The sequence below is a fragment of the Loxodonta africana genome, chromosome 25, assembly GCF_030014295.1.
Source record: "Loxodonta africana isolate mLoxAfr1 chromosome 25, mLoxAfr1.hap2, whole genome shotgun sequence".
Lineage (NCBI taxonomy): Eukaryota > Metazoa > Chordata > Mammalia > Proboscidea > Elephantidae > Loxodonta > Loxodonta africana.
In genome coordinates this window covers 26,473,592-26,496,578 of record NC_087366.1, presented here as the reverse complement: position 1 = coordinate 26,496,578, position 22,987 = coordinate 26,473,592, and the positions used below count along the sequence as shown (strand labels likewise).

General features: G+C 39.6%; 1 protein-coding gene across 1 annotated transcript in view; it reads left to right on the top strand.

The window, feature by feature from the left end:
* The window catches only part of PAPPA2 (pappalysin 2), a 341,782-nt gene that overhangs the window by 281,844 nt on the left and 36,951 nt on the right, over positions 1-22,987 (top strand). The window contains exon 20 of the mRNA XM_003410880.4: positions 17,176-17,247. Coding sequence (XP_003410928.2) covers positions 17,176-17,247 — 72 coding nt within the window. The remainder of the gene's footprint in view (positions 1-17,175; positions 17,248-22,987) is intronic.

The following is a 22,987-nucleotide window of genomic DNA, read 5'->3' as shown; positions in this document are numbered from 1 at the left end:
CGGGTCTGTTCGACGTCACTCTCTCAGCCATGATGAACTGAAAAGAATCAGTTGGAAGCCCTGGATAATACCTATCTCGTAAGGCTAATGTGGAGTGAGATGAGAAATATCTGTATAGAACTTAATTAGGAGCTTGTGCATAGTAACCGTTACTGTTGAGTTGAGGCAGGCTGCTTCTCCCAACGCCTGCCTTTTTTCATTTGCCCTGCTTTTTATGATTGGGGGTCACAACTAAATTATATGGCTGGCCACAGTTTGCAAAGTTGTTGGAGGCCTGATTACTTTAGTGGGATCTTTGAGATTTGTGTCATATTGCTATATGAAAACTAAGTAGTTAAATTAGCTGCTTCCAACAATGTAGGGGAAGGGTTGAGTTATCAAAGAAAGTAAGCCTGCCCCTTTCCTTATAAGGGTAATTGGTTTCTGGGGAGAATAAAAGCCCTCAAAGGACAGAATTTCAAAAGTTGAAACACAATTAACATTTTTATGTGTTCCTGAGCCCTGAAATCAATATCCATTATGCCAAAACCAAACCAAATGATAATTCAGTAGTCAACGTTAATTGTCATAGGGTGGCGAAACAAGCTGTTACTTGAGCTCTTTCAGCAATTCCATAGATATTGCATGAAAAACAAAAATATTGCATAATTAAGGAGTATTGCTTACAACACGTACATGGGATACTCCATGTTTAGGAAATTGAAGTTGCATGTAAAAGAAAAACAAGAAAAGTAAGACAATGGGAGCAAAGGAAATGAGGATGAGAGTATTGCTCTTGTCTACTAGCAACCTCAGACCCTCTGAGATGAGATTATGCACCGGCCACAGATGATCTCAAAATGTCTATCACAGGGCTAAGGGGCATAAAATCTAACCTTGTCTTCATAAACAAGAAGAAATGCCATATAAACCAAAGCAGTTGTATTAAATGAAATTTCTCATGAAGCCAAATCCTTACAACACAAATTGACTTATCTTGAGGGTTGGTCCATGTTGTACTCAATCTTAAATTTTGGTTTCCTTAAGAATTACCTGCATAGTTTGTAAAGAAGGAACAGACCTAGGTTCTACCATTCAGAAAGGCTGGTGATACCTTGGAACATACATCTTTAACAAGCAGTCCTGGTAATTCCACCATGACACTTTGAGAAAGCTGCTATTATAAAATAAAATAATGGCAAAATAAGTATTTTAAGTACAAGCAACAGCTATTTGGGGCATAGTTCATTTGTTTAGTAAATGATGATTGGCTATTTCATGCAAATCCTTACTATCTTCCATAATTCAAATACCTTTGCATCTGGCAAGGCTACAGAGCAATGGATTAAATTGCATCATTTTCTCTACTCTGCCTCCAATAACTACATTCTTTGTAATAAAAAATGATACCTTACATTTGGGTAACACTTTAATATCTTCAAAGTAGTTTTCCATATACCCTTTCATTTGAGTCCCTTCACAAATCAGTCAGCAAGGAAAGGAAGATTTTATTATCCTTATTTTGCAGATAAATTAGATGATCTGTCGAATGTTACACAGCTGGCAGAAAATGGAGAAAGAACTACAACCCAAATGAACTGACTCCAGCGTTTAGGAGGTTGAAACTACATCATCCCCTTCTCAGTACTTGGTTGTCTTTTTATTCATCCATCTATCCATTCAGTCATTCTTCCGATGTATATTTAGTTTGCCTGTCAAATAGAAAACAAGTCACTCTTCTCAGCTACAAGAACCTCCTCATCCCCACAGCCCCTTCCCCTCCCCGTGGAATCTAAAAAAATAATATAGAAAAGATATTTCCTTATAATACTGATTTTCCTTACTGTGAAAGAGGTTTTTGTTTGTTTTTAAAGAATAATCAAGTATACTTTTTAGATGCCTTCTGAGTTTATTTGCCTTTGTTTGGGGATTCTATTGGTTTTTATTCCTGTAAATAATGCCTAACTCCTAGGTAATATTCTTTTGATTAAAAGGAGAACTTCTTAGGACTTAGATAGTTTGGGGTTTTGATGAAAAACAAGGTAGCAACTGGCATAAAAAGAAAAGTGAAGTCACCCAGGGTTCAAATACAGTAGGACTTACCCCTTGGATCTCTGATGACTCAACTGCAAGGATGAGGATATATTATTTAGTTTGCAGAGTTGTTATCAAAATTAAAAATAACACGTGGAATATCTTATACAGTTCCTAGCATTTAGTTCTAAAGTAAGTAAAAATGAGATTTCGACTAACTTATTACAAATCTTTCCCTTGGAGATTTTCTCCATCTCTGAAAAGCTATTAGTAGCTATCGCTATGAGAAAGAAAAATATTTTTCTATATTTTTTGCTTTGGTTTGATTTTTGTGAGGAGACAGGAACATGTAGATCATTTCTTTATTCTTTTTCTGCCTCTTCAACAAACTGGAGGAGCCCTAGTGGCACACTGGGTCAGAGCTCAGCTGCTGACCAGAAGGTCGGCAGTTCAAATCCACCACCCACTTCTTGGAAACGCTATGGGGCAGTTCTATTCTGTCCTACAGGGTTGCTATGAGTCGGAATCGACTCGATGGGAATTTTTTTTTTTTTTTAGAAACTGGGTTGGGAAGAGAATTAATGGCCATTCCATGTTTTCTAATGGAACATCTCCAACTAAAGAAACAATTTCTAACAGCTTTTGTTATGAGACTAGATGATGGGAAGAATGAAAAAATGTTTTTATTTTTAAATGTCTCAAGGGCATGCTGGCTCTGGAAGATAATAGGTAAGGATTTGAAAATTCCCAAATGGACTTTCTGGGTCTTTGTCATTCAATGATTTTTCCACCCAGTCCTACTATACCCAAGAATTTAGACCTTTCTGTGGTGAGAACGGAAACCCTGGTGGCGTAGCAGTTAAGTGCTACGGCTGCTAACAAAAAGGTCGGCAGTTCACACCGACCATGTGCTCCTTGGAAACTTCATGGGGCAGTTCTACTGCTCTGTCCTATAGGATCGCTATGGGTCAGAATCAACTCAATGGCAGTGGTACAAGTTTTGGTGGTGAGAACATCAGCAGAAAAATGTCCCAACAGGAAGGAGGTATACCAGACTGCTGGTAGTCCAATAGATGCCTGCCAGCCAAAGTGACTGAGGAATGTGATCTGGGCAGTTGGGACAGCCAGGGGCAGCCATAGGGGTTCCAAAGGCTGATTTTCTAGAAGTAGATCACTGGGCTTTCTTCCAACGCGCCTCTGGGTAAACTAGAACTGCCAACCTTTCAAATAGCAGCCTGGCAAACTAATCATTTGTACCATTCAGGGACTCCTATTATAATCCCAACTCCTCATTAAACTGTAAGTTTCTTGAGGGTAGGAATGATATCTTATTCGTCCTTCATTCCTAGTATCTCATACAAGATGAAACGAAAAATCATTTCAGAACGTGGTTGCTGAATGAAACCAAATACCTCATACACAAGAATGGCTCCCACCTCCAGAGTCATTTCTTAAGACAAACCTTTTTCTTTTTCCAAAAAACATATGTAAGATTGGATTTTTATGATTGTCTTTAACCACTGCATCAAATGAGTGTTTTATTGTATCTCATGACTTTACAGTAGGAAAGCTGAATGTTTTAACTGACTTTGTAAAGTAGTGGTCCTTTAGGAATCTGATTTCATGGAGAGATTTTTTTTTTTTAACATAATATGGCAATTATTTGCATGTAAATAAGTTTCTATACAATGTATTTGAAACAGTGTTTCCTTCTGAGATACAAAGCATCCTCCATACCATCTCATTACCCCTATTATTTTGCTCCATAAATTCATTTTTCATGGGCTAAACAATGCTTTTTTTTTTAGAAATATCGTAATTATAAATTAAGAGGGTCCAAATTAATGAGATTTTCCTGTGGTTACACACATTAGATTTGCAAAGAGCCTCAACGCTACATGAAATCCATGTCTCAACTCCTTAGCTCTTCAACAGAATTGCTCAGTCACATCAAATCTTAAAATTTCTGACTTTGGCTTCCCAAATTGGTCCTAAAAGGATTAATAGTTTCTTTTTTTTTTTTTTTTAATAAAAATAAAATGTTTTAAAAGGAAGAGAGAAATAGAAGAGGAGACAATAGTACCCTCCAGGAGCCACAGTTTCCAACTGAATGATCTCACCCTCCCTCTGGTCTGCTAATCCTCATCCCCCTGCCTCCAAAGAGCACTCTTGATGGGTACAACTATGTGTAACCACTCTAGTGACATTGGTTACAAACCATGCATCCATCGGTCATGGAATCATTCTCTCTTAGTTTGAATGAGTCTCTAGGGCATCAAGTCCTATATCCTCACTAGAGAAGAAGAGATAAGAAGGACCTGGAGGAGGGGGGAATGGAAACCAAACACCAAATTGCAGGATAGTGTGCCCAAGTTCAAATAAATATGCAAAACAATACTGTATTTTACTTAGAGACTACACCTAAGTAGTAGTAAGAAAATTATCACAAACCTGGGCAGCAGCAGAACTTTGTGGTCTGATGTAATTAGCAGCCCATTCTGTAAAGTAACTATTCCTGATTTTTAAAAAAAAAAAAAATTGATGAGGGAGCAGGAGAGCAGTGGGATGTGGACCCCAAATTCTTGTAAGAAGACCAGACTTAGTGGTCTGACTAAGACTAGAAAGACCCCGGAGGTCATGGTCTCCAGACCTTCTGTTAGCCCAAGACAGGAACCATTCCCAAAGCCAACTCTTCAGACAGAGATTGGACTTGACTATGGGATAGAATATGATACTGGTGAAGACTGAGCTTCTTGGATCAAGTAAACACATGAGACTATGTTGACATCTCCTTTCTGAAGGGGAGATGAGAGAGCAGAGCGGGTCAGAAGCTGGCTGAATAGACACGAAAGTATAGAATGGAGGGAAGGCGTATGCTGTCTCATTAGGGGGAGAGCAATTAGGAGTATATAGCAAGGTGTATATAAATTTTTGTATGAGAAACGGACTCGATTTGTAAACTTTCACTTAACGCATGATAAATATTTAAAAAATAAATAAATAATTGAGCAATTTATCTGTTAAACCTTAATGTTAACTAGCCATCAATCTTGTGATAATTAACCAGATATTTAATCAGGCAACAGCCTTCACACAGCCTTTATAACCATCCTAATTACTTTTAAGAAATCCCTGGGTGGTGCAAATGGTTAAGCACTCGCTACTAACTGAAAGGTTGGCCGTTTGAACACACCAAGAGGCATCTCAGAAGATAGGCCTGGTAGTCTGTTTCTGAAAAGTCACAGCCTTGAAAAGGCTATGGAGCAATGTCCAGCGCATAGAATTGCCATGAGTTGGAATCAACTTTATGGCAACTGTTTTAGTAATTATTTTTAACTGGTTATCCATTCTTCCTTTCTTCCTTCCTTCCTTCCTTCCTTCCTTCCTTCCTTCCTTCCTTCCTTCCTTCCTTCCTTCCTTCCTTCCTTCCTTCCTTCCTTCCTTCCTTCCTTCCTTCCTTCCTTCCTTCCTTCCTTCCCTCCTTCCCTCCTTCCCTCCCTCCCTCCCTCCCTCCCTTCCTTTTTCCTTTGTCTTCTTGCTTTCTTAAAATTTAGCATCCTATAAAATGTCCCAGCCAAGACAAAATCTTTAAATTGGTCTTCTCATGAGTCTTGTCCATTTGGAAAGTTGAAAATAAATCACTGACACTTTGTTGTTCACAATCAATTCATCTGAGAAGTTGATACTGTAATAGTAATAGTTGTAATCATATAAAAAACACATGGGAATACTAATTAACAAATTCAAAATAATCGTTACCAATAAGGAAGGAGAATGAAGGAGGGGTGTGTGTGGGAGACATTAATTTAATCTGTAGTGACTTATAATACTCTGGAAGCAAAAAATGGCAAAATGTTAAAATTTGATAAAGCCGGATAGAGGATATAAGCATTTTCTTTCTATTATTCTTCATAACTTTAACTTTGTAAATGTAATATATATGATTGCAATTTATTAAAAGTATTCCAGAAAATAAGAAAATCATATTCTTCTTAACAGAAGCTAGCCTTTCTCCTCTGCCTGTTCTTCTTATTGCTTTTCTTCCTGTTTCTTTCTCATCTTTTCACCTCACCACCACAAATGTGCCCATAAAATTTAGGTCTTGAGAAACATATGAAATTTTTCTTCATTATGATAATTGGGAAGAATGGAAATTCCACAACACTTAATTGTACTCATGAGGAACCTGTACATGGACCAAGAGGCGGGATATCAGGTGGTTTAAAATCAAGAAAGGTGTGTGTGAAGATTGTACCCTTTCACCATACTATTCGATCTGTATGCTGAGAGAATAATCTGAGAAGCTGAACCACATGAAGAAGATTGTGGCATCAGGATTGATGGAAGACTCACTAACAACCTGTGATACACAGATGACACAACCTTGCTTGCTGAAAGTGGACTTAAAGCACTTACTGATGAAGATCAAAGACTACAGGCAACAGTACAGATTATAAATCAACATAAAGGAAACAAAAATCCTCAAAACTGGACCAATAAGCAACATCATGATAAATGGAGAAAATATTGAAGGTGTCAAGGATTTCATTTTTACTTGGATCCATAATCAACGCCCATGGAAGCAACAGTTAAGAAATCAAATGAATATTGCATTGGGCAAATCTGCTGCAAAAGGCCTCTTTAAAGTGTTGAAAAGCAAAGATGTCACTTTGAGGACTAAGGTATTCCTGACCCAAACCGTGATATTTTCAATTGCCTCATATACATATGAAAGCTGGACAATGAATAAAGAAGACTGAAGAAGAATTGACTCCTCTGAATTATGGTGTTGGTGAAGAATATTGACTCTACCGTGGACGGCCAAAAGAGCAAACAAATCTGTCTTGGAAGAAGTACAGCCAGAATGCTCCTTAGAAATGAGAATGGTGAGACTTCATCTCTACATACTGTGAACATGTTATAAGGAGGAACCAGTCCCTGGAGAAGGACATTATGCTTTTTAATGGAGAGAGTCAGTGAAAAAGAGGAAAACCCCCAATGCAATGGATTGACACAGTGACTACGATGATAGGCTCAAGCATAGCAATGATTATGAGGATGGCATAGGATCGGACAAGGTTTCGTTCTGTTGTACATAGAGTCCCTATGAGTCAGAAACAACAGCACCTAACAACAACAGTAACAATGATCAGTTAATAGTTCAATTAATGAAAAATGCATATCTTTACAGAAAAAGGACATCTTTATGGGATGGGTGACTTTCATAGGGCAGAAGATAGAGAAGAATCCTAGAGACACAGCATCCCATTTAGCAGTTGGCAAATACTTGTTAAATACCCCCCTGTGTAAGTAACTGAGATAGGAATTATGAGGGGGTAAGAGTTTCTATTCTCAAGGATTTTGCAATCTAGAAAGGGATAGGAGACAGGTACCCAAATTTTGTGATGTTTTCGGAGATTAAGAAGGATTGCCATCCTGGATTAGTCTCAAAACTGAATTATAGAAAATAAAAAAAATCAACACAATGGACATTGTAATTTCACCATCATGAATTTATTCAACAGATATACTTACACACATGTGAAATTACTTATACATAAACTTTGTTATTGTAAAAGACTAGAATTAAACTAAATACTCATCAATATGAATCTAGTTAAATAAATTAGGGTACATACATGTAGTGGAACACCATGCAATCAATAAAATACAACATTCTAGATATCCTGAAATGAACAGAACCCCAAAATAAGTGAAATAAGACAATCAAGCAAACAACAACAAACCAAAGTACAGAATAAAATTATAGGATTCTACAATTTGTGTTGGAAATGAAAAATTTATATGCATATGTGGTTATGTGGAGCCTTAGTGGCACAATGGTCCATCTTCACAATCATTGCTGTGTTTGAGCCCAACGTTGCAGCCACAGTATTAATTCATCTCATTGAGGGTCTCCCTACTTACCAAGCATGATGTCTTTCTCCAGTGATTGGTCCTTCCTGATGACATGTCCAAAGTAAGCGAGACAAATTCTTACCATTCTTGCCTCTGAGGAGCATTCTGGCTATACTTTTTCCAAGACTTATTTGTTCATTCTTCTGGCAGTTCATGATGTATTCAATACTCTTTGCTAACACCATAATATAAATGCATCAAACCTTTTTCAGTCTTCCTTCATCATTGTTGAATTTCCTCATGCCTATGAAAAAAATGCCTATGAGGCATTTGAAAATACCATGGCTTGGGTCAGGTGCACCTTAGTCATCAAAGTGATATCTTTGCTTTTTAACACTTTAAGATCTTTTGTAGATTTATCCAATGCAATAATAAATTATTTGATTTCTCAACTTCTGCTTCCATGGGCATTGACTGTTGATCTAGGAAGAATGAAATCCTTGACAACTTCAATTTCTTGGCCATTTATCATGATGTTTTCCTTGGTCTAGTCGGTAGGATTTTTGTTTTTTTATGTATAGGTATAACCCATACTGAAAGCTGTAGTCTTTTACCTTCATCAGTAAGTCATCTTCATTTTCAGCAAGCAAGGTTGTGTCATCTGCATATCTCAGGTTGTTAATAAGTTTTCCATCATTCCTAATGCCACATACTTCTTCATATAGCCCAGCTTCTCAGATTATTTGTTCAGCATATAGTTTGAATAAGGTGAAAAAAATAGCCCTGCTGCACGCCATCTCCAGTTTTAAACCACACTGTATCCCCTTGTTCCATTCAAACAACTGCTTCTTGATCTATGTACAGTTTCTGCATGAGCACAATTAAGTGTTTTGGAATTCCCATTCTTCCCAGTGTTATCCATAACTTGTTATGATCCATACGGTCAAAGGAATTCATGTAGTTGATAAAACGCAGGTAAAAGATAAAATATCTTCTGGCATTCTCTGCTTTTGGCCAAGATCTAACTGACATCAGCAGTGATATCCTTTGTTCCACATCCTCTTCTGAATCCGACTTGAACTTCGGACAGTTCCCTGTTGCTGTTTGCTTGCAACCATTTTTTAATTATTTGCAGCAAAATTTTGCTAGCATATGACATTAATGATATTGTTGAATAATCTCCACATTCTGTGTGATCACCTTTCTTTGAAATGGGCACAAATATGAATCTCTTCCAGTTGGTTGGTGAGACAGCTGTCTTCCAAGTTTCTTGACATGGACAATTGAGCACTTAACAGCGTTGCAGCTGTTTGTTGCAGCATCTCAATTGGTATTCCGTCAATACCTGGAGCTTTGTTTTTTGACAATGTCTGCAGCGCAGCTTGAACTTCTTCCTTCATTACCATCAGTTCTTGATTATATGCTACCTCCTGAAATGGTTGAACATTGACCAATTCTATTTGGTACAGTGACTGTGTATTCCTTCCATCTTCTTTTGATACTTTCTTTGTAGTTCTTTTTTTTCTTTTTTGCCAATAGAATCTTTCAGTATTGCAAGTGGAGGATTGAATTTTCTCTTCAGTTCTTTCAGCTTGAGAAATGCTGATCGTGTTCTTCCCTTTTGGTTTTCTAATTCCAGGTCTTTGCACATTTCATTATAATAATTTATCTTCCTGAGCCACCCTTTGAAATCTTCTGTTCAGCTCTTTCATTTCATCATTTCTTCTGTTCACCTTGGCTACTCTGCACTCAAGAGCAAAGTTTCAGACTGTCTTCTGACATCCATTTTGGTATTTTCTTTATTTCCTATCTTTTTAATGACCTTTTATTTTCTTGATGTTTGTTTCCTTTTATACCCTGGTGGCACAGTGGTTAAGAGCTCGGCTGCTAACCAAAAGGTCAGCAGTTCCAATCCACCAGCTGCTCCTTGGAAACCCAATGGAGCAGTTCTACTCTGTCCTGTAGGGTCGCTATGAGTTGGAATTGGCTTAATGGCAATGAGTTTTGTTTTTTTTTTAATACTTATCGTATTTTATACCATGAACATGTATCACCTAATAATAAAATTACATAAAATACAAGTATATCAGAAATTATAGGGAAAAAGAACATTGGAGGAAAAGAATTGAAAGTAAAGACCGATACTCTTCCTTTTTCTCTTTCTATGGTGAAATGAATTCCTTTACGTGGCCTTTTGCCTTTATTCTTTGGAAAAACAGCCTGAGAAATTTTTCCCCTGAGGAAAAAAGTAACCCTGAGGAGTTACTTTTGCTCTAGTTTTCTACCCCAGAGGTTTTGTTATTTTTGTACAGGTTGATTGATATTTCCTGGGTAAGTTATAAAAATCTTGGTTTGATACTTTTTCTGGTCCTGGGCTGTAGCCTGCCCTGTGCTTGGTATGTACCTTGCAGGGATTGGTCAATAGACTATGCAAATTATCTGAGCTGTAGCCCTGCCGTGCCTACTATGCAAATTAAGTATCTGTGGCCTACTGAGAGGGGATTGGTCAGTTGACGTCCCTGGTGGGAGGGCCATGCCTTGAAATTTATGATGAGTTTGTGTATATATACAGCTAACCTCACAGAGGTTGGCAGACAGAAAGAAGCAAGAAGAGAAATATCAGGAAGAAATAGAAGGAAGTAAAGCAGAAAGAGGAAGCAGAGAGAAAGAGAGGAGGTAAGGAACCACCTAAAAGAGCCTTAACACTGGTCAAGGCATGTAACGCTGAAGACAGTGACAGGCCCAGAAGGGAGGCAGAGGCAGAGCCAGTGGCAACAGACGGCAGGGCCAAGAGGAGCCTATCCTGAGGGGGCTGGGAGGAGCCTGTCCTCAAGAGACCTGGAGGAGCTGAGAGAGCTGCTCTGCACAGAAGAAGGGAGACTCTGCCTACATGCTGCTTTATCCTGATCCTGAGCTGTAGCCTGTTGATCCTGATCCTGAGTTGTACCCTGTTCCTTAATAAATCACTTAACTGTAAGTATGGTCTGTGAGTTCTGTGTGTCCGTTGCAATGGATTATTGAACCCAGTAAAGAAGTAGAGAGTGCCATGAGAGGAATGGCTGGTGTCAGAATTAGTAAAGGCTAGATTTTTTTTTTTTTTTTTTTAGAGAGTAGAGATATGTCTGACCTCCACCTCATAGAGATCAGACTTGGGTTGGCCTGGATTTGTACTATTTCCCTAAAGTTAGACAGGTTCTGACACTGATCGTACTATTACTCCTACCATTTTACCTCCCCCCCCCTTTTTTTTTTTTTGCTTGTAATAAATTTTTAGAATTTCTAAAGGAAGTAAAAAGACCAAAACCTCTGCATTTATAAAAGCAGTGGATGGAGCAGATATTTGGGAAGGTACAAGAGGAGCTGATAGAGTCAATTCAAAGTGTTGTGGCGAGTTCTGGCTGTGGTCATCATGTGAGATTGCCAAGGCTAAATATCCATTTGTCTTGAGGAATTACAGTTTTCCAACTACCTTCCCAACCAGAGTTTGAGCTCTTCAGGGGCAGTGACTAAGTTTGTGGATCTTCAGATCTCTCTGATCACTGGAAAATCTGGCTCATACTGAGTGATCTATATGCACATTTGGTCTGAACTAAATGGCTGACTGAGGTGGGAACATGGGGGTCTTCAGTGAACGCAGTGCTATGAAGAGGAATAAAGTTGCTGTGCATTTCGCTTTCAAGGGTACAAATTACTGTACATTTTTGCCATTACTACTATCTGGGAAAAGAAACAAAGTATAAAACATTGATATTTAAATAAAAGTCATGACCACTGCTAAGTAGAGTTATAGTAGAACCTGCTTTACAAACTAAACAATAATCATTTATAGTCAGCAGAGCCATTATTTATATGCAAATGGATCTGCTTAAATGACTTTAAGTGCAGGAAGATTTTTTTCAGTAGGCTGAACACCCTTGTATTTGTTTATACTGTTTATTTGCTTTGGTAATCTTTTTTTTTTCCTAGTGCAATGATAACTTAAGCCAAGTTAGCCTCTACATTATTAATTTTAGAATGTTGAATATCAAAATATGTGTGGGTTTATAATATTTATTTCCCCTTAAAGAAAACTGTGAAGGAAGAGTTTAGTGTATGGTAATATTCTGGTAAAATATTATAGATTTTCAACCTCCTGACTAACCAAGAGGTATATATTTATATTGCTGTTGTTGTTGTTGCTGTCGTTGTTCTGTACAACTTGCACATGAACAAAGAGGCAGTCATTAAAACAGAACAAACAGATACTGTGTGGTTTAAAATCAGGACAGGTGCACATCAGGGTTCTATCCTTTCACCATAGTTATTCAATCTGTATGCTTAGCAAATAATCAGAGAAGCTGGACTATATGAAGAATGAGGCATCAGGATTGGTGGGAGACTCATTAACAACTTGCATTATACAGATGACACAAACTTGCTTGCTGAAAGTGAAGAGGACTTGAAGCACTTACTGATGAAGATCAAAACTACGGCCATCAGTATGGCTTAAGCTTCAACATAAAGAAGACAAAAATCCTCACAACTGGACCAGTAAGCAACATCATGGTAAACAGAGAAAAGACCGAAGTTGTAAAGAATGTCATTTTACTTGGATCCATAATCAATGCCCACAGAAGCAAAAGTCAAGAAATCAAATGAATATTGCATTGGGCAAATCTGCTGCAAAAGGCCTCTTTAAAGTGTTGAAAAGCAAAGATGTCACTTTGAGGACTAAGGTGCACCTGACCCAGGCCGTGATATCTTTAGTCACCTCATATGCAGAAAGCTGGACAATGAATAAGGAAGACCAAAGAATTGACACCTTTGAATTATGGTGTTAGCGAAGAATATTGAATATACCATGGGCTGCCATGAATATCAGAATGCTCCTTAGAAGTGAGGACACTTCATCTCACATACTTTGGACATATTATCAGGAGGAATCAGTCCCTAGAGAAGGACATCATGCTTGGTAAAGTAGAGAGTTAGTGAAAAAGAGAAAGACCCTTAACAAGATGGATTGACACAGTGGCTCCAACAATGGGCTCAAACATTGCAAAGATTGTGAGGATGGTGCAGGACTGGGTAGTGTTTTGTTCTGTTGTATATAGGGTCACTATGAGTCAGAGCCACTTAACAGCACCTCACCAACAACAACATATTAATCTCCAATAAATATCTCCAATCTAGTTATCATACAGGTCGAGCATTCTAAAATGTGTGACTTCCAATTATTAGAGGGACTGTCTTATATAAAGCTCATATTACACCATGTATTATTTTTCTTCCTACTGCCCTGAATTTCTATTGCACTAAGTTAAGATGTGAGCATGAAAGAAAGTGTGCAGAAGGGTGGGTTGGTAGCAGGCTTTGGTGAGAACTTCATTTTTTCTCTTTGAAACCTGCTATGGGGCTTTTTCTTGTCCTGTAGTGCAACTTTTGAAATCTTAAAATCAAAATATTGAAAGAAAAAAACCAGTGAAAATGAGTTATTATTATTTTAGCAAAGAGTAGATGACTGAATATTTGTTTCCATGGGCTATTACGTGAAAATGGCCATTTGGAATGAGAGAATCACTGGCGTATCTTTTTTAATTATATGTCTGTCTCTCCACATACACCTGCAGACATACATATGTGTAAGTGTATATTTATCTGCGAGTACATATGTAGAGAGAGAGGAAGAGAGAGAGAGAAACAAACGAAAGCATATGTCTACACAAAAATTTATACATGAATGTACATGGCAGCTCTATTTGTAATAACCAAAACTGGAAAAAACTCAAATATCCATCAACAATTGAGTAGATAAACATATTGTGGAACAGCCATACAATGAAATACTGTTTAGCAATAAGGAACAATTGATTCACACAACATAGATGAATCTCAAAATAATTATGCTGAGGTAAAAAAAAAAAGTAAGACTATATATATATGTGTGTGTGTGTGTATATATATGTTCCAAAACCAAACCCACTGCCATCGAGTCAATTCCGACTCATAGCGACCCTATAGGACAAAGTAGAACTGCCCCATAGAGTTTCCAAGGAGCGCCTGGCGGATTTGAACTGCTGACTTCTTGGTTAGCAGCCGTAGCACTTAACCACTACGCCATATATATATTGCCTGAGTCTAGTAAGAATGGGCTATTAAAGAGTACCAGGGAACTTTTTCAGTTAATAGATACATTAGTTACCTTTATTGTGGCAGTGGTTTCATGAGAATATAAATAATACTTGGAAAATTTTATACTTTAAATATGTAGAATTTATTATATGGCAATTATAGCTTAATCAAGCTGGAAAAAAGCAAATTATGCCCTGTTGAATATTACTTTTTTTTATTTTCCTCCTTTGCTCATATAAGAAGCGCTGGTGGCACAGTGGTTAAGCACATAGCTGCCAACCAAAAGGTCGGCAGTTCAAACCCACCAGCTGCTCCGCAGGAGAAAGATGTGACAGTCTGCTTCTGCAAAGATTATAGCCTTGCAAAGCTAGAGAAGGAAGCCTCCTAGACACATCCAAACACCTTGAGGGACCGAGTTACTGGTGCTGAGGGCTGGGGACCATGGTCTCAGGAGACATCATAGATCGTAAAGAAAATGTTCTACATCCAACTTTGGTGAGTAGCGTCTGGGGTCTTAAAAGCTTGTGAGCAGCCATCTAAAATACATCTGTTGGTTCCATCATGTTCAGAGCAAAGGAGAATGAAGAAAACCAAAGACGCAGGGAAATTATTAATCCAAAGGACTAATGGACCACATAAACCACAGCCTCCACCAGCCTGGGCCCAGAAGAACTAGGTGGTGCCCAGCTACAACCACAGACCACTCTGACAGGGATCACAATAGAGAGTTCCAGACAGACTGGAAAAAAAATGTAGAACAAAATTCAAATTCACAAAAAAAGATCAGACTTACTGATCTGACAGAGACTGGAGGAATCCCAAGACTATGACCCTCAGACACCCTGTTAACTCAGGACTGAATCCACTCCGAAGTCCACCTTTCAACCAAAGATTAGACAAGCCTATAAAACAAACAATACACGTGAGGAACGTGCTTCTTAGCTCAATCAAGTATAGGAGGCCAAATGGGCAACACCTGCCCAAAAGCAAAAATGAAAAGACAGGAAAGCTGGATGAATGGACACAGAGAACTTGGGGTGGAAAGGGAAAGGGGGAGGGTGCTGACACATTGCAGGATTGCAGCCAATCTCACAAAACAATTTGCGTATAAACTTTTGAATGAGAAACTAATTTGCACAATAAGCTTTCACCCAAAACACACACAAAGATTACAGCCGTGGAAGCTCTATGGGGGAGTTCCACTCCTTCAGGGTCACTATGATTCGGAACCAACACAACAGCAGTGGGTTTTTTGGTTTGTTCATAAGTAATGCAATGTTGCTAACCCAAGGTTGCGTATTCCTGACCCAACATTTCAAAATTGGTTATATTTAAAGTGGTTAAATAATATTTTATCATTAAAAGTTATTTTAGAAAGTGTGGCAAATACGCAAATGTATTAAAAGTATATTTCTTACAACTCAGAAATAATGGCCGCTATTTTTTGTTTTCAGCTTCTTTCATGCATGTATAAATACATTTATTTTTTAATTGGGATTATATTGCATATAGTGTTTTGTATCTTTCTTTTTTATTTAACATTACAATATGAAGGTTTTAAAAAGTATTTTGTTGCATTTTTGGTGAAAGTTTACACAGTAAATTTGGTTCTCATTTAACAATTTCTATACATATTGCTCAGTGACATTAGTTACGTTTTTCACAATACATCAGCACTCCATTTCTGTACTGGTTGCTCTGTTTCCCTTAACATAACTTCCCTGTCTCCCCTTACCTTCTCATGTTTGGTCTAGGGAAAATGTTTACCATTCGGTTTTATCCTGATGGTTATTTAGAGGAGCATAGTACTTACAGGTGATATTATTATTTCATGGGCCTATCTGTCACCTGGCTGAAAGGTGATCTCTGGCAGTGGTTTTAAATTCCAAGTTTAAAGGATATCCCAGGGCGATAATCTCAGGAGTTCATCCAGTCTCTACTGGTCCAGTAAGTCTGACCTTTTTTCTTTTTTTTAGGAATTTGAGTTTTGTTCTACATTTTTCTCCCATTCTATTTGGGACCATTTACTGAGTCCCTGGTCACTGGTGTTTCATGATGTGTGTGCTCTCACATCAGCTTTAATGTTGGCACCATTTTGAGTCCCAGTGGTTTCACATCAGTTGTATTTGCCCAGTGTATGGACAAGAGATAAATGTTGCTAACAAGAGTTACAGAGAGTGCAATTTAGCTCCAGTCCTTGCTTAGGCACTCACATTTTATGATCTAGAATTTCTGAGATCCATTCTAGTTGAAGATACTTATTTCTTGTACTGATACATTTTTCAGCATTTTAAAGCCCCTAGTACTTTTTTTTTCTTTTCGTTGTCGAGAGCAGAGCATACACCAATTCAGCAGTTTCTACATGTACAATTTAGTGATATCGATTATATTCTTCAGGTTGTCCAACCATTCTCACCCTTCTTTTCTGAGTTGTTCCTCCCTCATTAACATAAACTCACTGCCCACTAAGTTTCCTATCCTTTTGAGTTGCTGTTGTCAATTTGATCCCTTATAGATGGTACTTCTTGATCAACACAACCATGTCACAACTTCCTGTAACATTATTTAAAACTCAAAACAAAATTTCAAAACAAATTGAGGAAATATTGTGAGTAAAACCAAATTAAATGCATTGTAATATTTAGAATGCTTTTTAGTCATACCTCTACCACTGTGGAAATTTTGGTACTCTGGTGGTATAGTGGCTAAGTACAACAGCTGTTAACCAAGAGGTGGGCAGTCTGAATCCATCAGGAGCTCCTTGGAAACTCTATGGGGCAGTTCTAGTCTGTCCTGTAGGATCACTCTGAGTTGGAATCGACTTGACAGCAGTGGGTTTGTTTATTTGGTTTTTAGGTAGAGAAGGAGGGGATTATGAAGGGGCCTGAAATTCTGACATGAGCAAGGAGGGGTAGTTTCCATCTCACCCCGATTTAAGCCCTTTCATCCTGGGAATAGCCAATGACAAATATAAATATTCCGATCTCAGTCACAGCAGGTTTTGTCATCCCTCAGGTTTAGGCATATTGCCATGGGAAATGCCAGACAGCCTTGGGTCTCTTGATAGGGTAAGGCCAGGGTCTTGCTACTCAGGGCATGGGGTTGGGATGGTAGAGTAAGCTCAGGATTTGCCTCCTCTCTTATGGACCGACTATCTTTGATTTTGTTTACAGTCCTTTCCTCCTTCTCCTTTAGAGCATCGTGTGCACTGGGCGGCGGCAGTGGCACCCGGACCCCTTCCTGATCCACTGCATCCAGTCATGTGAGGTAAGCTGACCTCCCCACCACCCCAAACCCAGACTAGAGAACCCTGGTCTGCTCAACTCACAGGGACCTGAGTCTGTCTAAATCTACATTCTGCTCTCCCCTGCAACCTCACTCCTCCACTTTTAGTTTAATCTTGTTTAAATTTAGCTTTGCAACACCACTTTTACAGAAATTCGTGTTTCTGACCTTTTAAAGTAAAAGCTCCAGGGTTCCATTTGAAATGACTTAATAAAAATAAGTTAAAAAGCAAGCTTGGGTTATTTATGGTTTTGGGATCCTGTAAGTGGGCCCTGCTAGACCTTAGTTAGATCAAGGTTTTGCAGACTGATGGCCCACGGACAGGCTTTTTTGGCCAGCTCAGTGTCTAAAAACAACCTTGTTTTGGTTGCCAATGTTTAAAAATTGGGACTTTCACCTAAAATTCATATGTGTATAGAAAATATTCTCTTCCCCCCCCCCCGCACACACACACACATATACACACACAATAAATGAATAAATATAAAACTCTGAGCAGACTTTGCTCTTGAAAACTAAGAATATCTGGCAATCATGGCAACAATTAGCAGCTACAGCTGAGTAGCAGCTACAGCTTCAGAGGGACAGCTGCTCTCCACCTCATCACTGTCCTCACCTCTTCCTATGGCTTCTTACCTGGTGGGTTTCCCTCATTTACATTAAGCACCTGGGTCCTGAAGGTATCCTGTGTTTGCCACTGCTGAGGCTGACCTGAGTCCACTGGTTGACTAATCCAAATGAGACTTTACTACCTCAAGAAATCTGTCTACTTCTTCACACAGTGGATTCCTCTACCAGTGGTGGATCTGGGGTGCTCTGAATCCATTAGCTAGGTTAACTGGAGTTATTACAAGGAACAGTCAAGAATGAGGCAGAGACTTGCTGAGGAATGATAACCCTGGAATCCTGACATGAACAAGGATGGATAGTTTCCACCCACCCTGACATAAGCCCTTTCATCCAGAGAATAACTGATGACAAATATAAATATTCCAATCTCAGTCACAATAGGTTTTGTCATCCAAATCTCTCACTGGAAATAATTAAGCCACTTTGTAGCGATGCTTGGGTAATTCTGGCTCCTCTTCTGTGCTACAGAGAGAGCCTTTAACTGCCATTGATTTCCAGCACCCTCCCTTTTCGCCACCACACGCCCAACCCACATGCATGTTAATCCCTCTATTCTTCTGTATGTCTGTGCTTCTCTTGATCTAATTCTGGGAAACCAGGATGCATATGAGGCCAAAGAGGGGTAAAGGGTGGGGTTTGAGAGAAAAGGGAAAATTGGGTGGGGAAATGACAGCAATAAAAAAAAAGCATTCTGAACAGTGTTAGTTAGCATGGAGTGTGTTTTGCTATGGTGGAGGCCAACAAAATAGCTCCTCTTCTGCCATCAGGAGAAAAACAGATGGCAGCGGGGTGGGAAGGAGGCTGAGAGGGGAGTGAATCATCCTCTGGGCAGGGGGTGAGAAGGGGGAAAGGGAGGCCAGGGAAGGAGGGAGATAAACAGAGGACTCAGGGAGCTGAGAAGAGATCAAAGTAATCCTGAGAATTCCCTTCTGCTGCTTCTATGCATGGTTGCAAGTGGGAGGCTGGAAGACAGGGTTTGGAGCTGACTTTGGTGTTTCCCAGAAGGTTACAATACAGAGCTTTCCCCATTTGTCCTGCCGTCCTCCCTACACACCAGCGTACCTTCTGGGTGCCTTATCTAGAACTTCCAAGTCTCCTCTAGCCCTTTGTGGATGTGATAAGGAACAGAACTTTATTCCCTCTGATGACTACTCTGCTCAACTGCCCAGGCACAGCTGAGCCTTGGCCTTCTGCTAGCTGTATCCACTCTAGTGGTTTTCAGTGTGGCCTCTGGACCACCACCATTGGCATCACCTGGAAACTTGTAACAAAGGCAAATTCTCAGGCCCCACCATAGATCTACCAAATCAGAAACTCTGGGAGTGAGGAAGGGCTGTCTGTTGTAATAAGGTCTCCAGTGATCCTGATGACCACTAAGGTTTGACAGTTTCTGCCCTATCCATTATGGGAGCAGACAAGAAGTTTCCTGGCGTGTGGATCCCTAATTTGAGGCTTTTTTTGTCCAGGAATAATTCTAGCCAACATTATTTACATTCTGATTATTCTACGCTATTTCCTAAAATTCTCTGGGTTGGACAAGCTTTGAAACATTAGATTTTGGCTTCTGGTCTCCCAGCAAAGGCTAGAAAGAGGAAAAACCACCCAGAGGGGTGGAACAAAGAAGAGAAGGGAAGGGAGAATCAACACCCATAGGAAAGGAAGGGGAATTGGACAGGGAAGGAAATGGAGGAACAACTTTGAAGAAATAACTAGTAAGAAATGCAGAGAGGGAGGGAGAAAGAAAGAGGAGAGGCTGAGCCTGGCATGTTCTAGGGGCAACTTGGCAGACACTCAGGCCTCTACTGGAAAAGGTCAGCTAAATATATTAGGGAGAACTGAAGAGTGTTGAAGGCAGACAGGGCAAACAGACCTGGGGGCAAGATAAAGCAAAGAAGGGTAGGTAGGTGAGAGGAAGCTTTCAAACGTGCAGCACAGCAACCTGAGCTCAAATGAGGCACTTTGTTGCCCAGTGGCTAAAAAGGGTCTTCCTTCTGACTTTCCAATTTGGAATATAATTTTAAGATGCCCCCTTTAGACATTCAATTTTACCATCCAGCTACTAGAATAGAATATCTCATTCTTTATTTCTCCCAATAAGCCCAAGGCAAAGAAGCCATGACCTGATGTCCCCCCAGCAAAGTCTCTCTTCATGTCACTTCTGCACCTTTGTTTGTGTTGCTCCCCTTTGCCACAGAAATTTTTACTTCAATTCCCCACCATTTTGTGCATCTCACATTCTCCAAGGATCAGCTCTAGGGTTTTTTTTTTTTTTCTGTAAAATCTCTAAATAATGTTATTGTATGCCTTGAGTTGATTCCCACACATAACAACCTTATATGACAGAGTAGAACTGCCCCATGGGGTTTTCTAGGCTGCAGTCTTTATGAGAGCAGATCACCAGGTCTTTTCTCTCAGGGAGCGGCTAGTGGGTTCGAACTGCCTACCTTTCAGTTAGCAACCGAGCACTTAACCATTACGCCATCAGGGCTCCTATTTCTCTAATAAATGACATCCTCGTATTGTCATGTAAGTTCCCATTCCATCAGCAAGAACATACGCAATATCCACAATCCAAACTTGTTCATACATTAAATTCTATTTTCTAGTTGTTTCTTGCATTTGCCCCTCTGGACCTTCAGGCTTCTTGCGTTTTTATTTCTTTTGTAAGCTGCAGACAGGTAAGGGATGACAACTTGGTTAACAGAAAGGTTTTGGCATCAAACAAATCTAGGCTCAAATCCTGGTACGCCTGAGTGGTGTGAGCCCATGTGTGTTAACCTGTAATGGGAGGTGGGGGCGCTAAAGCTATCATAAAAAGTTGTTATGAGGGACTAATATGAAAAAGCACATAAAGCACTTAGCACCATGCCTGGCCCATAATAGATGCTTATAAAGTGGGAGCATTAGCTGTGAGCTATCAGCCACTTTGTGACTATTTGCTGAATGAGTAAAGCAGAAAGCAGGAGCTGCCGGTGTGGCCTCAAGATAATTAGGTGCAAACTTAGAGGATGGGAAACAGAATGAAAAAGAAAAGAGAAGGGAAACATGCCATTCCTGTGACAAATCATTGAGATTCATACTTCACAAATCACTTGGAGACAGTCAGTGGCCGTGTTCCAACAGTCACCAGGCCAATCAGCCACCAGCTTTTTATATGAGTATCTCTATTCACTCCTGGAGCTCCTGGGTGGTAAAAATGGTTAATATACTTAACTAAGTCCACTCAGGGGCCCCTCGGCAGAAAGGACTGGTGATCTACTTCTGGAAAAACCAATGATTGAAAACCCTGTGGAGCACAGTTCTACTCTGACACACACTGGGTCACCTTGAGTCAGAGTTAACTCAATGACAATTTTTTTTTTTTTTTTGGACCAGATATTCAGTCCTACTATTTCCCCCCCTAGTTGGAGCCTCTACATTGCTCACCTGGGCTACTACAGTAGTTTCCCCTCAGTTCTCCTTTTTCTAGATCTGTGCCCATTAGTCCAGTTCATCTTCTCTGTTGCTGCCACTGGGTTCTTTCTACTGTGTCCCTCTTTTGCCAAACATATTTCAGGAAACCCCCCTATTGTTTTCACTTTTAAATCCAACTCTTTTGTAGGTAGTAAATGGGCCTTGGTCTTTCAGCCTCTTGTCTTTTCAATTCCCTGCATGTGCACTTCGCTCCAGACACATCAACTCACGGTGATACCGTGTTCTGGAAATTGCATGGGCTTTGCACTCTGGACCCACTTGATCTGCAACTAAATACTGGTCCTGCTTGCTGGTGATCTTGGGCAAGTTCTTAGTCTTCTTGTGCCTTGCTACCCTCAACTGAAAGGGCAACGGGGTAAGTAGTAATGCCTACTTCATAAGGTCATAGGAGGAATATGAGATAATGTAGGTAGCCTGCTTGACTAATGTGTAGTACATAATGTTGTTGTTAGGTGCCATTGAGTCAGCTCTGACTCATAGTGACCCTATAGGACACAGTAGAACTGTCCCACAGGGTTTCCAAGGAGCAGCTGGTGGATTTGAACTGCTGACCTTTTGTTTAGCAGCCAAGTTCTTAACCACTACTCCACCAGGGCTCCAGTACATAATAGTGCCTAATAAATATTATCTATTTTGATTATAATACACCTATATCTCTCTACATTAGGTACCCTTTCTGAATCTCCAAAACCCACTCAATATTTCCTCTGAGACAATGATTCTCAATTGGGCCTATTTTTTCCCCCCAAGGGGACATTTGGAATGTCCAGAAATATTTTTGGTTCTCACAACTGGGGGAGGGATGATTGCTATTGGCATTTAATTGGTATAGGCCAAAGAAAAAAAACCCAAAACCAAGCCCAGTGCTGTCGAGTCAATTCCGACTCATAGCGACCCTACAGGGCAGAGTATAACTGCCCTGTAGAGTTTCCAAAGAATGCCTGGCAGATTCGAGCTGCTGACCTTTTGGTTCGCAGTGGTAGCACTTAACCACTACGCCACCAGGGTTTCCAGTATAGGCCAGAGACGCTGCTAAAGATGGTACACTGCACAGGGCAACCCCTGCAACAAAGAATTATCTAGCCCAAAACATCAGTAGTGCTGCTGTTGAGAAACTCTGCTCTAAGCTAACTCCTATTCATCCTTCAGCATATTTTCCAGATATCCCTTCTGTTTGGAGTGTTAAATAGCTAGCACCTCACCCACCCACCCCTTCCCCAACCACATATGAGTTGTATAACCATACTGTGGTCTCTATTTTACCAGTTATCATCCCATAGAAATTATTAGTTTTCCTGTGTGTGTTTGTCTCAATACACTATGATTACATGGATGCTGAAGTATTTTCTTTTTCATCATTGTATTTTAGCCACCTAACACAGGGTTTGAAACAGCTGGGGCTCAATGGACGTTTATTTATTGAAATAATAATCTAATTTGCAGATTGCTTACAACATTTTACACAAATATACAAATTTTCTATTATAACTGGGTAGAAACAAATATTTATTCTATCAAATACTTGTCTAGTAGAGCACATTTATTTCCCAGCATGGAGACAGAGAGGGAAGAAGGGAGAGAGGCAAAGGAAGGGAGGGAGAGAGAGGTGGAGAGGAAA